Below are 12,782 nucleotides of genomic sequence, written 5' to 3'. Positions count from 1 at the left end.
ATCTCCCTCAGGACCCCCTCACAGACCCCCGATCTCCCCCGGGATCCGCTCACAGACCCCCGATCTCCCTCAGGACCCCCTCACAGACACCCGATCTCTCTCAGGACCCCCTCATAAACACCCCGATCTCCCCCGGGATCTCCTCATAGACACCCTGATCTCCCTCAGGATCCCCTCACAGACCCCCGATCTCCCCCGGGATCCCCTCATAGACCCCCGAGCTCCCTCAGGACCCCCTCACACACCCCCGATCTCCCTCAGGACCCCCTCATAAACACCCCGATCTCCCCCGGGATCCCCTCATAGACCCCCGAGCTCCCCCGCTCCCGTCACCCCGGCGCCGCCGCCGCCACCCGCACCACGCGCGCGAAACTGTCGCAAAACCCCCCTGCTGCCGTAAAGCCGACGGCGAAGGGGGCGTGGCTCTGCGCGAATAAATTAGCATCGCTAATTAACGGGCGCGGAGCGCGGCGGAGCGGCGGTGCGGGGCGCAGAGAAGCGGAACGGGGGCGGAAGGGACGGACGGGACGGTTCACGGCGGGTAAAACAAGGGACAGAAAGGGCTGTGGTGGGGACAGCGGTGTCGCCATGACCTAGAGGGCAGTGGCGCGGGGCTAGGGCGGGGCGCGGCCGCCATGACGGCGATCCTTCCGGTTCATGGAGATGATGATTGGGAGCGGCACGCGGCTGCGTGACGTGTGCGCCCTGCGTTACGACATTGCACAGTCCCATCTGACTGCCGGGGGGTCCTGACGTCACCGTGACGTCACTTTTTCATTATCCGTGTCAAAATGAGTGAGACTCCGGAATTGGGAAAATGTGGGAGGTGTGTGATGTAATGTCACTGCTGACATAATCATTGTGGGGTAGGAGGTTGCTGATGATTTGGCCTGTGGTGTCACTGACATGTATGACATCATCATGAGGTCCTGGCTCATCATGTGTGTGATGTCACTGACATATATGACGTCATCATAATGAGGTGCCGGATGGTCGTGTGTGTGATGTCACTGACATATATGATGTCATCATAATGAGGTGCCAGATGGTCATGTGTGTGATGTCACTGCCATGTCTGACGTCATCACGAGGTGCTTGGTGATCATGTGTGTGACGTCACAGCCATGTCTGACGTCATCCCCGTGGGGTGTGAGGTGCCTGATGAGCGGCTCTGTGATGTCACGGCCATGTCATCCCCTTCCCGTGTGGATAATCACTAGAAATAAGCTAATTAAGGGGGGTGTGCACAGCTCCTGTGCTCTGTGACATCACTGCTGATGTCACGTTCTCTCGGACACGTCAAAAGTCACTGGGAATGGGCAGATCACGGGGGGTCCGCCCCGGTGTGGGCACAGCCTGGGGGTGACCGGCCCTGGAGGGGTCAGTGGTGTCACTGCTGATGTCGTCTTCTCTCAGACATGGCAAAGATGAGTGAAAACGGGGAGATGCGGGGCTCCTGATCTGGGCACAGCCTGGGGGGGCCTGGCCCTGGGGGGTCAGCAGTTGGATCCTGGTTTGGGCAGTTCGGTGATTTGTCAGTGTACTAAAGGCCACCAGCCAGCAGTGTCCCCTCCCCGGGAACCTGCGGGGCTCAGCCTGTCCCCTGGACTTTACTGGGGTCCCCCGACCTTTACTGGGGTCCCCCGACCTTTACTGGGGTCCCCTGGCCTTTACTGGGGTCCTCTGTGCTTTATTGGGGTCTTCCTGACCTTTACTGTTGTCCCCTGGCCTTTACTGGGGTTCCCCTGACCTTTACTGGGGTCTCCTGTGCTTTATTAGGATCCCCTGACTTTTTCTGGTGTCCCCTGGCCTTTACTGGGGTCCTCTGTGCTTTATTGGGGTCTGCCTGGCCTTCACTGGTGTCCCCTGGTCTTTACTGGTGTCCCCTGTCCCGCCCCCGCAGCGCCCCCAGCTCCACCGGGATAAGAAATCACCCATTTAATAACTTTTTACACAAAACTCTACGAGCCCGGAGGTATAAAAACAACTCAGTGCAGCAAAGGAGGGGCGGGGGGAGAGGACCCCCACCCTCAGCCGGGGCTCAGCTTCCCGCAGGGAATTATTCCAGCCTGTCCCGGCTCCGCGGGGAGCACAACGCGGACAACGACAGATCCCAAACCGAGCCGCGCTTTTGGGGGAAAAACCCGAGAGGGAAAGCGCGGATCCTCAGAGAGCGCCCCGGGCAGGCGGGGAGGGCGATCCCCGGCGCTCCCGGGGTGGATCCCGATGGATCCCGATGGATCCCTCTGGATGTGCAGCGGGGCTGCCTCACACCAGCTCGTCCACGAGGGTCCTGGAGCTGGCTCGGGGCAGCCCCGGCCCCGCCGTGGGGCTGTTACACGTGGGGCACACGCAGAGAACCTCCAGCCACCTGAGCAGGCACCTGCGGGCGGCGGGAATGCGGGAATGCCCATCCCGGCCAGAAATTCGGGAATTGCCTGTTCCCCGGCAGGAATTCCGGAATGCCCATCCCGCTGGAATTCGGGAATTGCCCGCTCTGCCGGCCGCGGTCTGTGGAAGCCGTGCTGGCACGGCAGCACCGCCAGCTCCTCCTTCGCCCGAAAATCCTCCAGGCAGACGGCGCAGGTCGGCTGTGGGAGGTGAGACGGAACCTGAGGGCGGGTGTGAGCGTGGGGAACCCGCCAGAAATGCCATGGCTCGGGAAATCCCGGGAATTTCCAGCCGGGAGCTCAGCCCAGTCCCCAAACCACCCGCGAGGAGGAGAATTCCCTCCCGATGCGGGCCCAAACTGGCCCACATGGCGTTCCCGGTCCATCCCGGCCCCGGGGTGTGTCCCGAGGGTTATCCCGGTCCATCCCAGCTCCATCCCAGGCCGGTCCCGCTCACCCTGTGCCCGTTCAGTTTTCGGGCATCGCCTTTCGACAGCACCTGAGGGAGAGAAGGAGGGGGAGGATTCACACCGGGGATGGGCTGAGGGGAGCCGGGCAGGGGCGGTTCGGCCCGGGAGGAGCCGGGCAGGGACGGGTGTAGCCCTTGGCACTGCCAGCCTGGCTCTGATCCCACCAAGAGCCCCGCTTTGTCCCCACTGCTGGGAAGAAGAGGGGACAACCCCAGAACAGGACGTCCCAGGACAGCAGGGGCTCAGGTTTGGGCGCTGAGTGGGGCCCAGGTTTGATCCCTGGACTGAGAATTTGGGGGCACTTGGGCGCACTCTGACCCGACGCACTGTCCCCCAGCCCTGTGACAGACCCTGAGCTGTCCCCAAGCACACCAGGCGTGCCCAGGCCCTTCCTTAGCGCTGCCTTTATTTCACAGGGTGACACGAGGCACAGAGAACACCCAAACACCACGACAGGAGCTGGCCTGAGCCCACACACCGGACCTGACATCACCAGAAACACACGGGACACGCCACAGGGGACACACAGAGCTGCAGCACCCTGGCAGGGAGGGACACAAATGCCAGGGGGGGACAACAAAGCCTCGAAGGCTCCCTGGAGGCCACAGGGTAACGGGTGACGTGGGGCCAAGTCCCTCTGGAGGCATCTTGGAGCGAGCAGGCTGGGATGGAGGCCATGGCCAGGCCTCCTCGGGGGGCAGAACTGCAGGTGGAAGGGCTGGACCACCCCGCGAGGGACCCCCTGAGCTGGGGGGGCCGCGGGTGACACCCAGCAGCCCCTCAGGAGCTCCTCTTGAGGCGCAGGGCGTTGTCCAGGGCCACCAGCTGGCGCAGGAAGCCGCGGTTGGGGATGATCCCGCGGTGGTCCTTGACCGTCTTTATGGCTTCGACCAGGGGCATGTGGTGGCGGATCATGAGGTAGGCGAGGACCAAGGTGGCCGACCTGCTGACCCCGACGGCACAGTGCACCAGGATCCTCCCTGTGGGGACACAGTGTCACTGCATCGCCAGGAAAATCCCGGTTCCAAACCTCCCGAGCACCCAGGGGGGCCTGGAGCACCTCGAGGCGTGGCTCAGGTGGGCAGCACCTGAGGGGCTGTGGGGGACCGAGTTCAGAGTGTCCTGGTGGCCCAAAATGGGCCAGAAGTGGGTCCAGAAGCAGCTCAGGACACAGGCTGGGGCTGTGAGCTGAGGGGACAGTGCTCTCATCCAGCCTGTTCCCTCTGGGGAGGAGGCGGTGACATCAGGGGACACCATTGGGGTGATCCCATCCAGGGGACATCATCAAGGTGATCCCATGAGGGGACATTACTGAGGTCATCCCTTGAAGAGACACCATCAGGGTCATCCCATGAGGGGACACTATTGAGGTCATCCCATGAGGGGACACTATTGAGGTCATCCCATGAGGGGACACCACTGAGGTGATCCCATCCAGGGGACAGCATTGGGGTGATCCCATGAGGGGACACCACTGAAATCATCCCATAAGGGGACACAATTGGGGTGATCCCATGAGGGGACACCGCTGGGATCACCCCATGAGGAGACACCATGAGCTCATCCCATGAGGGGACACTATTAAGGTCATCCCTTGAAGAGACACCGTCGAGGTAATCCCATCCAGGGGACACCATCAGCGTCATCCCACGAGGACACACCACCCCAACCCTTGCTCCCCAGGACCCTTAACCACCACCCACCACCAGGCCACCCCCCAGCTCCCCCCGGCCCCGTCCCAGCCCCGTGCCCGCGGACCTTCGTTGAGGGCCTGGTGGATGAAGTCGGCGGCGGGGTAGAAGTAGGGGCTCATGTCGAAGGAGGGCGAGTCGTGGGCCTCGATGCCCAGGTAGCGGATGCCCGTGCCCTCGTAGTAGCCGGCGCCGCCGCGCCAGCGGCAGTGGGACGCGTTCAGCACGTGGGTGATGCGCAGCTGCAGCAGCTCCCGGCGGTTGGATGCGATGTCCCTGCGGGGCACAGCGGGGAGGGGACACCTCAGAGCGGGGAAAGTGTCCCAGAAAGGCTGGACAAGCATCTTTGGCTGAGAGAGATGGGGGTAAAAACCTGGAGGATTTTTGGGATTAGTGGGGTTTGTGGTGACCTCATGGTCTTTGTTCTGTGGACAGCCCACCTGTGACCTCCAGCACAGCCCTGTCACCTCTTTCCTTCTTTGTCAGAGCAAAATCATCTCAGGGACAATGGGCACAGCAGGAAGGGGACACCTCAGAGCACTAAAAGTGTCCCAGAAAGGTTGGCCTGGACAAACATCTCTAAGTGAGAGAGATGGGGGTAAAAATTGGGAGGATTTTTGGGATTGGTGGGTTTTAAGGTGACCTCATGGTCTTTGTTCTGCGGACACCTCACCTGTGACCTCCAGAACCTCTTCTTTGTCAGAGCAATATCATCTCAGGGACAACGGGCACAGCAGGGAGGGGACACCTCAGAGCACTAAAAGTGTCCCAGAAAGGTTGGCCTGGACAAGCATCTCTAGCTGAGAGAGATGGGGATAAAAACCTGGAGGATTTTTGGGAATAGTGGGTTTTAAGATGACCTCACAGCCCTGGCTCCATGGACACCCTCCTTTAGCTGGGAGCTAAATCTCTGCGGGGCACAGCAGGGAGGGGACACCTCAGAGCAGGAGAAGTGTCCCAGGGCACCCAGAAAGACTGGCCTGGACAAGCATTTGGGTAAAAAACCGGAAGATTTTTTGAGATAATTGGGGTTTTATGGTGATCTCACAGCCCTGGCTCCATGGGCACCCTCTCTGCACAGCCCCGTCCCCTCCTCTCTCCTTTGTCCCAGCTAAATATCTGCAGGGACAATTGGCACAGCAGGGAGGGGACTCCTCAGAGCAGGAGAAGTGTCCCAGCACAGTGCAAAGGCTGGACTGGACAAGAGTTTCTGTCTGAGAGAGAGATGGGGGTAAAAACCTGGTGGATTTTTGAGATTCTTGCGTTTTAAGGTGATAATGTAGAATATATTCTCAATAGAATAGAATAGAATAGAATAGAATAGAATAAATATAATATAATGTTATGGAACAGAACAGAACAGAACAGAACAGAACAGAACAGAATAGAATAGAATAGAATAGAATAGAATAGAATAGAATAGAATAGAATAGAATAGAATAGAATAGAATAGAATAGAATAGAATATTCTAAATAATAATCTATAATGATAATAAAAAAATAGGTGTCACTTCATTATTGGGTAATTAACGCTTAAATAACCTTGGAAAGAGTCAGAAGCACTCCATTTTCCCTCTAGTAGAACACCAGTTCGGGATAAGTGCTAATTAGAGCCCGTAAATAGATAAGAAACAACAAACACCCAAGTCCAAATGTGAGACCCGCGACCCCCGTGAGCGAACCCAGGTCCTGGCAGGGAAAAGCAACGCGGGGCCGTCACTTACTGGTCCCCCAGGTAGAGGCCAGGCCACACCTCGTCGGCGTGGTTGCAGGCGGTTTTCCCGGTGTAGAGCAGCCGCTCCAGCTCCAGCACGCTGAGCACCGGGCGGGCGCCGCGCTCCTCCCGCGGGCCGCGGCTCGGGGAGCGGCCGCTGCCCCGGTAGAGCCTGGACAGGAACGCCATGGGAGCTGCCCAGACACACCAGGCATGCCTGACACCGCCCGGGGGCTCACCGCCGCCGCTGCTGCCGCCCGCCGTCCTGCCAAAGCGGGGACAAAGAACCGTCAGGTGTCGGCTCCCCGGCCCGGTGTGTGCCGCCCCAAGCTCGTCTGCTTCTCACTGTTGGCCTTTTGTTCTCACGCCGCTTCGGGAGAACGATGTGTGTGGGTTTTTTAGGATTTATCGACTTTGTTTGCATGTTTCTCCTCCGGGAGGAGAAAGAGGTTGATGGTGATGTTCAGCACGGAGGTGGAAGAGGTGGTGACCTGTGTAGCTAATGTTTGGTCTGCTCATCAAATGTGTGTAAGATGGTGTCAGAAAAATAAAGTGGGGAGTTTTCCTGCTGAATTTTCTGCTGCCTGCTTCGTTCTTTCGTGTCCCTAACAGCGACAGGAGTGTGGGGCAGGGAATGGGGCTGGAGCCCCGGGAGAGGCTGAGGGAGCTGGAGAAGCCCCAGGAGGGGCTGAGGGAGCTGGGAAGGGGCTCAGCCTGGAGAAAAGGAGCTCAGGGGGGACCTTGTGGCTCTGCACAAGTCCCTGCCAGGAGGGGACAGCCGGGGGAATTGGGATCTGCTCCCAGGGCACAGGGACAGGAGGAGAGGGAATGGCCTCAGACTGGGCCAGGGGAGGCTCAGGGGGGACAGCAGCAGGAATTTCCCCATGGAAAAGACAGTCAGGCCTTGGAACTGCCCAGGGGAGGCTCAGATTGGACACCAGCAGGAATTTCCCCGCTTGAGACACGACAAAATCCTTGAGGCTGGAAAAGCCCTCCAGGATCATGGAGTCCCAGCTGTGCCCAATGCCCACCTTGTCCCCAGCCCCGAGCACTGAGTGCCACCTTCATTCCTGGGTGACTCCAAACCTCCCTGAGCAGCCCCTGCCAAGGCCTGACGCCCCTTTTCCATGGAGAAATTCCTGCTGATGTCCGACCTGAGCCTCCCCTGGCCAGTTCCAAGCTCAAGGATTTTGGGGCTTTCCAATTCAGGACGTCTCATCCCTGTCTGTTGCAGGAACCCCAGAGCAGGCAGGTCTGCTCGTGCTGATGCCAGCGTGAGCCCAGCGTTCCTCACATCCCCCAGGGAGGAAAACCACCGGGGAGCAGCTCCTGCTGCCAGGGCCGGGGAGGCAGCCCGGAGCCCGAGTCCCCACGGGTCTGCCTTTCGCTCCAGCCCCACCACTTTGGGCCGAGGCCACCTTGGCAGGAGCTGCTGCCCTGCGCAGGGGCCGCCTCTGCTGCCAGGGCACGGTGCCAGCTCGGGGCTGGCGCTGCCAAGCTGCCCTGGGAGGCCGGGAACGGCGGCCAGGGCTGGGCACGGCACCAGCGGCGGGGAGGAAAAGCCCCCAGACAGGTGGAGGATTCCATACGGCAGCGGGCAGCCTGGCCGGCGCCCAGCCTCCTCCGGAGCGGCACAAAACCCGGGGCAGGGTTAACCCGGCATGGGCACGGGTCTGCAGCTGCCCCCGAGCGCCCAGGGCTGCCCTGGGGTGGGAAGTGTTAACCGCAGGGCAGGAGAAAGCTCCTCCAGCCCGGCAGCTCCTCCAGCCCGGCTCCCGAACATCGGCACCATTGGCTGCCGCACATCTGCAGGGACCCTCCCCCGCGCGGCTCCTGCCGCCAGATGTGCTCCGAGGGGCCTTTTGGGGCTTTCGGGAGGGGAAATTTCCCCTTCTCGCCTCGCTGCTGCTGCCCTGGAGCGTCCCCTGCCCTCCCGGCTCTGCTCGGCTGGGGCTGGAGGGGACGCAGCGACCTTGGGCCGGACACGGCGTGTCCCCTCCCCGGTGACATTCCCGGGGGAAGGAGCCTCCGGAGCCTCCGGAGCCTCCAGAGCCTCCAGCCATTCCTTGGCAACGCAGAGGAAAACACGGGCGAGCACAGCTCGGGGGGAGCCCAGCGATGTCCCCCTGTCCCCTGCACGGCACCCCGGGGTGCTGCCAGCCCCGTCCCGGTGTCACTGCTGTCCCCCAGCCCGGGCTCCCAGCCCGACACATCCTCCCTGCTCTGATCCCCCCCTGGGCTCCTCCAGGCCGGGAATTGGGGCTGGGAATTTGGGCTCCCCGGCACCTGAACCCCCGTGTGACCTTGGCTGCGGCACAGCCCCGGGGCACGGCGGCTGCCGGAGCTGGGGAGCGGCTGGATCACGGACAGCGCTGGGAAAGAGGGATCTAGATCACGGACACGGCTGGAAAAAGAGGAATTCCAGCTCCTCTGATGGCCACAGCTGGCTGGAAATAAACAAATCCCCACCCAGCCGGGCCCGGAGCCGCTCCAGCCCCCCGAGGGCTCGGGGAAAGGCTCTGCCCCAGCCCGGGGCCGGGAGCTGCCCCCGGAGAGCTCCGGACACCCCCCGGGCACGGCTCGGGGCAGATCCGGGCGGCCCCTGTGCCCCACGGGAGGGAGAGGATGGTCCCGTGGGGTGCGGGGATAATCCTGTGGGGTGCGGGGATAATCCTGTGGGGTGCGGGGATGGTCCCGTGGGGTGCCGGAATAATCCCACGAGGTGCGGGAATGATCCTGTGGGATTCAGGAATGATTCCGTGGGGTGCAGGGAGAGGTGAAGGATAGCGGAATGATCCCGCGGGATGTGGGGATTATCCCGTGGGGTGCAGGGATTATCCCGTGGGGTATGGGGATTATCCCGTGGGGTGCGGGAATAATCCCGCGGGGGGAGGTGAAGGATACAGGAATGATCCCATGGGATACAGGAATGATCCCGCGGGGTACAAGAATGATCCTGTGGGGTGCGGGGATAATCCCTCGGGGTGCTGGGGGAGGTGAAGGATACAGGAATGATCCCTCGGGGTACAGGAACGATCCCGTGGGGTGCAGGGATTATCCCGTGGGGTACAGGAATGATCCCTCGGGGTACAGGAATGATCCCGTGGGGTGCGGGGATAATCCCTCGGGGTGCGGGGGGAGGTGAAGGATACAGGAATGATTCTGTGAGATTCAGGAATGATCCCTCGGGGTACAGGAATGATCCCGCGGGGTGCGGGGAGAGGTGAAGGATACAGGAATGACCCCGTGCGGTACAGGAATGATCCCTGGGGGTACAGGAATGATCCCGCGGGGTACAGGAATGATCCCGCGGGGCGCAGGGGCGATCCCCCGGGACGCAGGAGGAGCCGTGCCGAGGCTCGGCGGCTCAGGGCCACCCCGGGACCCGCGGGGGAAGGTTGGGCCAGCGCCGAGCGTACCTTGGCGAGGGCCGGGAGCCGGGGCAGGAGCGGAGGAGCGGGATCAGCTCCGGTCGGCCATGTCTCGCTGCTGCCGCCGCCGCTGGAGAGAGGCTGATGTCGGAACATCTATTTTAAGGCATGACATGGCCAGAGGCAGCGTTGTTTATGCCAGGCTGGGCGCGGAGGGGACCGAGGGACACGCGCGGACACCGCGGAGCGCCCGCGGCAGCGACAGCGACAACAACAACGTCCCCAAATCCTCCGGCTGTGCCTCCTCCTCCTCCTCCTCCTCCTCCTCCTCCCGGAGCCGGGCACAGGAGGAAAAGCTGCCGGAGCGATGCTGAGAACATCATTTCCCTCCCCGGGGAGCCGTCTCCAGGCGATGGTTTTGTGGGTTTTTGTGGTGTTTTTTTTTGATTTTTTTGGTGTTTTTTTTTTTAGTTGAATTTTTGTGGTTTTTTTTTTCCCCCTCCTCTCTTTGTACATCCAGGGCTCGGTGAGGCTTTTCTCCATTTGCGAAGAAAATAAACCTCGGATTGATGCGCGGATATCAAATCAGAGAGAGTGGCTGGCCTTGGGGAGGACCTTCCAGATCACCTCGTTCCACGGTTCCATTCCGAATTAAGGCAATTTACAAATTCCTGTCGAATTCTTTCGGTGGTTGGTGTTTTTTTTTTTTTTTTTTTTTTTTTTTTTTTTTCCCAGGGCAAAAACAAATTTAAAAAAAAAAAAAAAATAGAACTCACTCTCGAAGGTTTTTTGTCGTGGTTGTTTTGACAGCTCCTAAACGGCACCGTTCATTTCACAAATGCTGTGGTGGTTCAGTTGAACATTTTCCCGGTGGAATACGCTCCTTTTCCCTTGGAAGCGCTGCTTTCCCCGCGAGAAGTTTGAAAGTGGGAGTGTGGTGGGAAAAAGAGCGCGAGGAAGGATGGAAATGAGCTGCTCCAGGCACAGCCCGGGATTCACGGCGGGTCCTCCCTCACTCCTGCTTGGTTAAATGGGAATTTCACCCTCTTTCTTGGTGTGTTTTTTTTTTTGTTTTGTTTTTTTTTTTTTTTTTTTTTTTTTTTTTTTAGCTGAAGCCGTGTTTATCCCGGGGTATAATCCCGGGATTATCCCAGGAGGATGGAGCAGGGAGGTGCTGGGCTGGAGCTCCTCTGTCCTCACTGAGCCCACGGGATTTTGCAGCTCCGGTTTGGGAAAAACTCATCCTGAGGCCTGGAAGATGGGAAAAAAAACCTTACCTGGGGAAAAACCGGAGTTTTCACTCCTGCCTGGCCACGCTCCTCCAAAAAACAGGCGCTGAGAGGAAATTCCTGAGCTCTGTCAGTCACTTTGGTGTGGCCAGGAGCAGCCCTGGCCCTCCTTGGCCCGGGGAATCGCATTCCCAGTGGTGTGGAAAGTGTTTGGGGCCTACGAGCCCTGGCACAAAAAGGTTAAATCTGAATTAAATTAAATTAAAATAAATTATTAAATAAATAATGAAAAAATAAAAATAAAAATAGGATAAAAATTTAAAAGAAAATGAAATAAAAGATAAAATTAAAAGTAAAAATAAAATAAAAAAATAAAATAGAAATAAAATAGAAATAAAATATAGAATATCGACTAAAATAATAAAATAATATATAGAATATAGAATAAAATATCAAAATAAAATTAAAAATAAAATAAAATAAAATTTAAAATAAAATAAAAATAAAATAAAATTGAAATAAATAAAGAATAGAATAAAATATTAAAATAAAACAAAATATAGACTATAGAGTAAAATATTAAAATAAAATATAGACTATAGAGTAAAATATTAAAATAAAATAAAATAAAATTGAAATAAATAAAAATTAGAATAAAATATTAAAATAAAATAAAATAAAATATCCCCCCAACCAACCAACCCCCAGTCAGGTCCAGCACGGAGGAGCTGGAGGAACGTTGTGGCGGGGAGGCCGCAGCTGGTTTCCGGGCAGGATTATCACCTGGTGTGTGTCTGTCCCGGTACCGACCCGGGTCACTCGGTGTGGCACAGCCGGGCCGGCTCCTGCCTCCTGCCTCCTGCCTCCTGCCTCCTGCCTCCTGCCTCCTGCCTCCTGCCTCCTGCCTCCTGCGCCGGGATTCCCGTGCCCTGGGCCGGGGGAGCTCCGGGAGCTGTGTGTCCACACCCGGCCCCACTGCTGTCCCCAGCCCCGGTTATCCCTCGGGGACTCCGGGAGCTGCGGCCTTGGGGTCACAGGGGAGAGCCCAGAGCGGGGCTGGCCTGGGCTGGGCCACTGTCACCTCCCCTGGGTCACTGTCACCTTCCCTGGGCCACTGTCACCTCCCCTGGGCCACTGTCACCTTCCCTGGGTCACTGTCACCTCCCCTGGGCCACTGTCACCTCCCCATGGTCACTGTCACCTCCGCTGGGCCACTGTCACCTCCCCTGCATCACTGTGACTGTCACCTCCCCTGGGTCACTGTCACCTCACCTGGGCCACTGTCACCTCCCCTGCATCACTGTGACTGTCACCTCCCCTGGGTCACTGTCATTGTCACCTCCCCTGGGCCACCATCGCCTGCTCTGGTCCACTGTCACCAGGGAGAGCCCAGAGCGGGGCTGGCCTGGGCTGGGTCACTGTCACCTCCCCTGAGCCACTGTCACCTCCCCTGGGTCACTGTCACCTCCCCTGTGTCACTGTGACTGTCACCTTCCCTGGGTCACTGTCACCTCCCCTGTGTCACTGTCACTGTCACCTCCCCTGGGTCACTGTCACCTGCTCTGTGTCACTGTGACTGTCACCGCACTGCTCTCAGCCCTGGGCTGGGTCACTGTCACCTCCCTTGGGCCACTGTCATTGTCACCTCCCCTGGGTCACTGTCACCTGCTCTGTGTCACTGTCACTGTCACCGCACTGCTCCCAGCCCTGGGCTGGGTCACTGTCACCTCCCCTGTGTCACTGTCACCTCCCCAGGGTCACTGTCCCTGTCCCCTGCTCTGTCCCAGCCCTGAAGGGCCGGGAAGGAAAAGGCTCAGGGGAGGATTTCAAGGCCAGTCCTGAGCTCTGTGTCCTTGGAGCTGTTCCCTCTGGGACACTGCCAGCTGCAGGACGGGCCACATGTCACCTGCTGTCCCT

At 58.8% G+C, this 12,782-nt stretch overlaps 1 protein-coding gene and 1 non-coding gene across 3 annotated transcripts in view; one reads left to right on the top strand and one right to left on the bottom strand.

Moving 5' to 3' along the window:
- Positions 1-6,799, bottom strand: part of DUSP26 (dual specificity phosphatase 26) — a 252,439-nt gene extending 245,640 nt beyond the window's left edge. Inside the window, exons 1-3 of one of the 2 annotated variants that reach the window (XR_010745504.1) lie at positions 6,276-6,799; positions 4,619-4,827; positions 3,275-3,840 (exon numbers count right to left, since the gene is read on the bottom strand). Coding sequence is in view for 1 of the 2 variants with exons in the window: in XM_066337181.1 (XP_066193278.1) it covers positions 3,641-3,840; positions 4,619-4,827; positions 6,276-6,454 (588 nt within the window). In the remaining variant the exon portion in view is untranslated. Of the gene's footprint in view, positions 1-3,248; positions 3,841-4,618; positions 4,828-6,275 lie in introns of those variants that run through there. The other variant, XM_066337181.1, reaches the window with a different exon arrangement.
- Positions 645-738, top strand: LOC136372665 (small nucleolar RNA U13). The gene has a single exon (XR_010745523.1). It is a non-coding gene; the product is annotated as a small nucleolar RNA U13 (small nucleolar RNA).
- Positions 6,800-12,782: the final 5,983 nt, after the last annotated feature.

Source organism: Sylvia atricapilla, chromosome 28, assembly GCF_009819655.1.
Source record: "Sylvia atricapilla isolate bSylAtr1 chromosome 28, bSylAtr1.pri, whole genome shotgun sequence".
NCBI lineage: Eukaryota > Metazoa > Chordata > Aves > Passeriformes > Sylviidae > Sylvia > Sylvia atricapilla.
The sequence above is the reverse complement of the archived record's forward strand: the minus strand, read 5'-3'. Positions and strand labels throughout refer to the sequence as shown.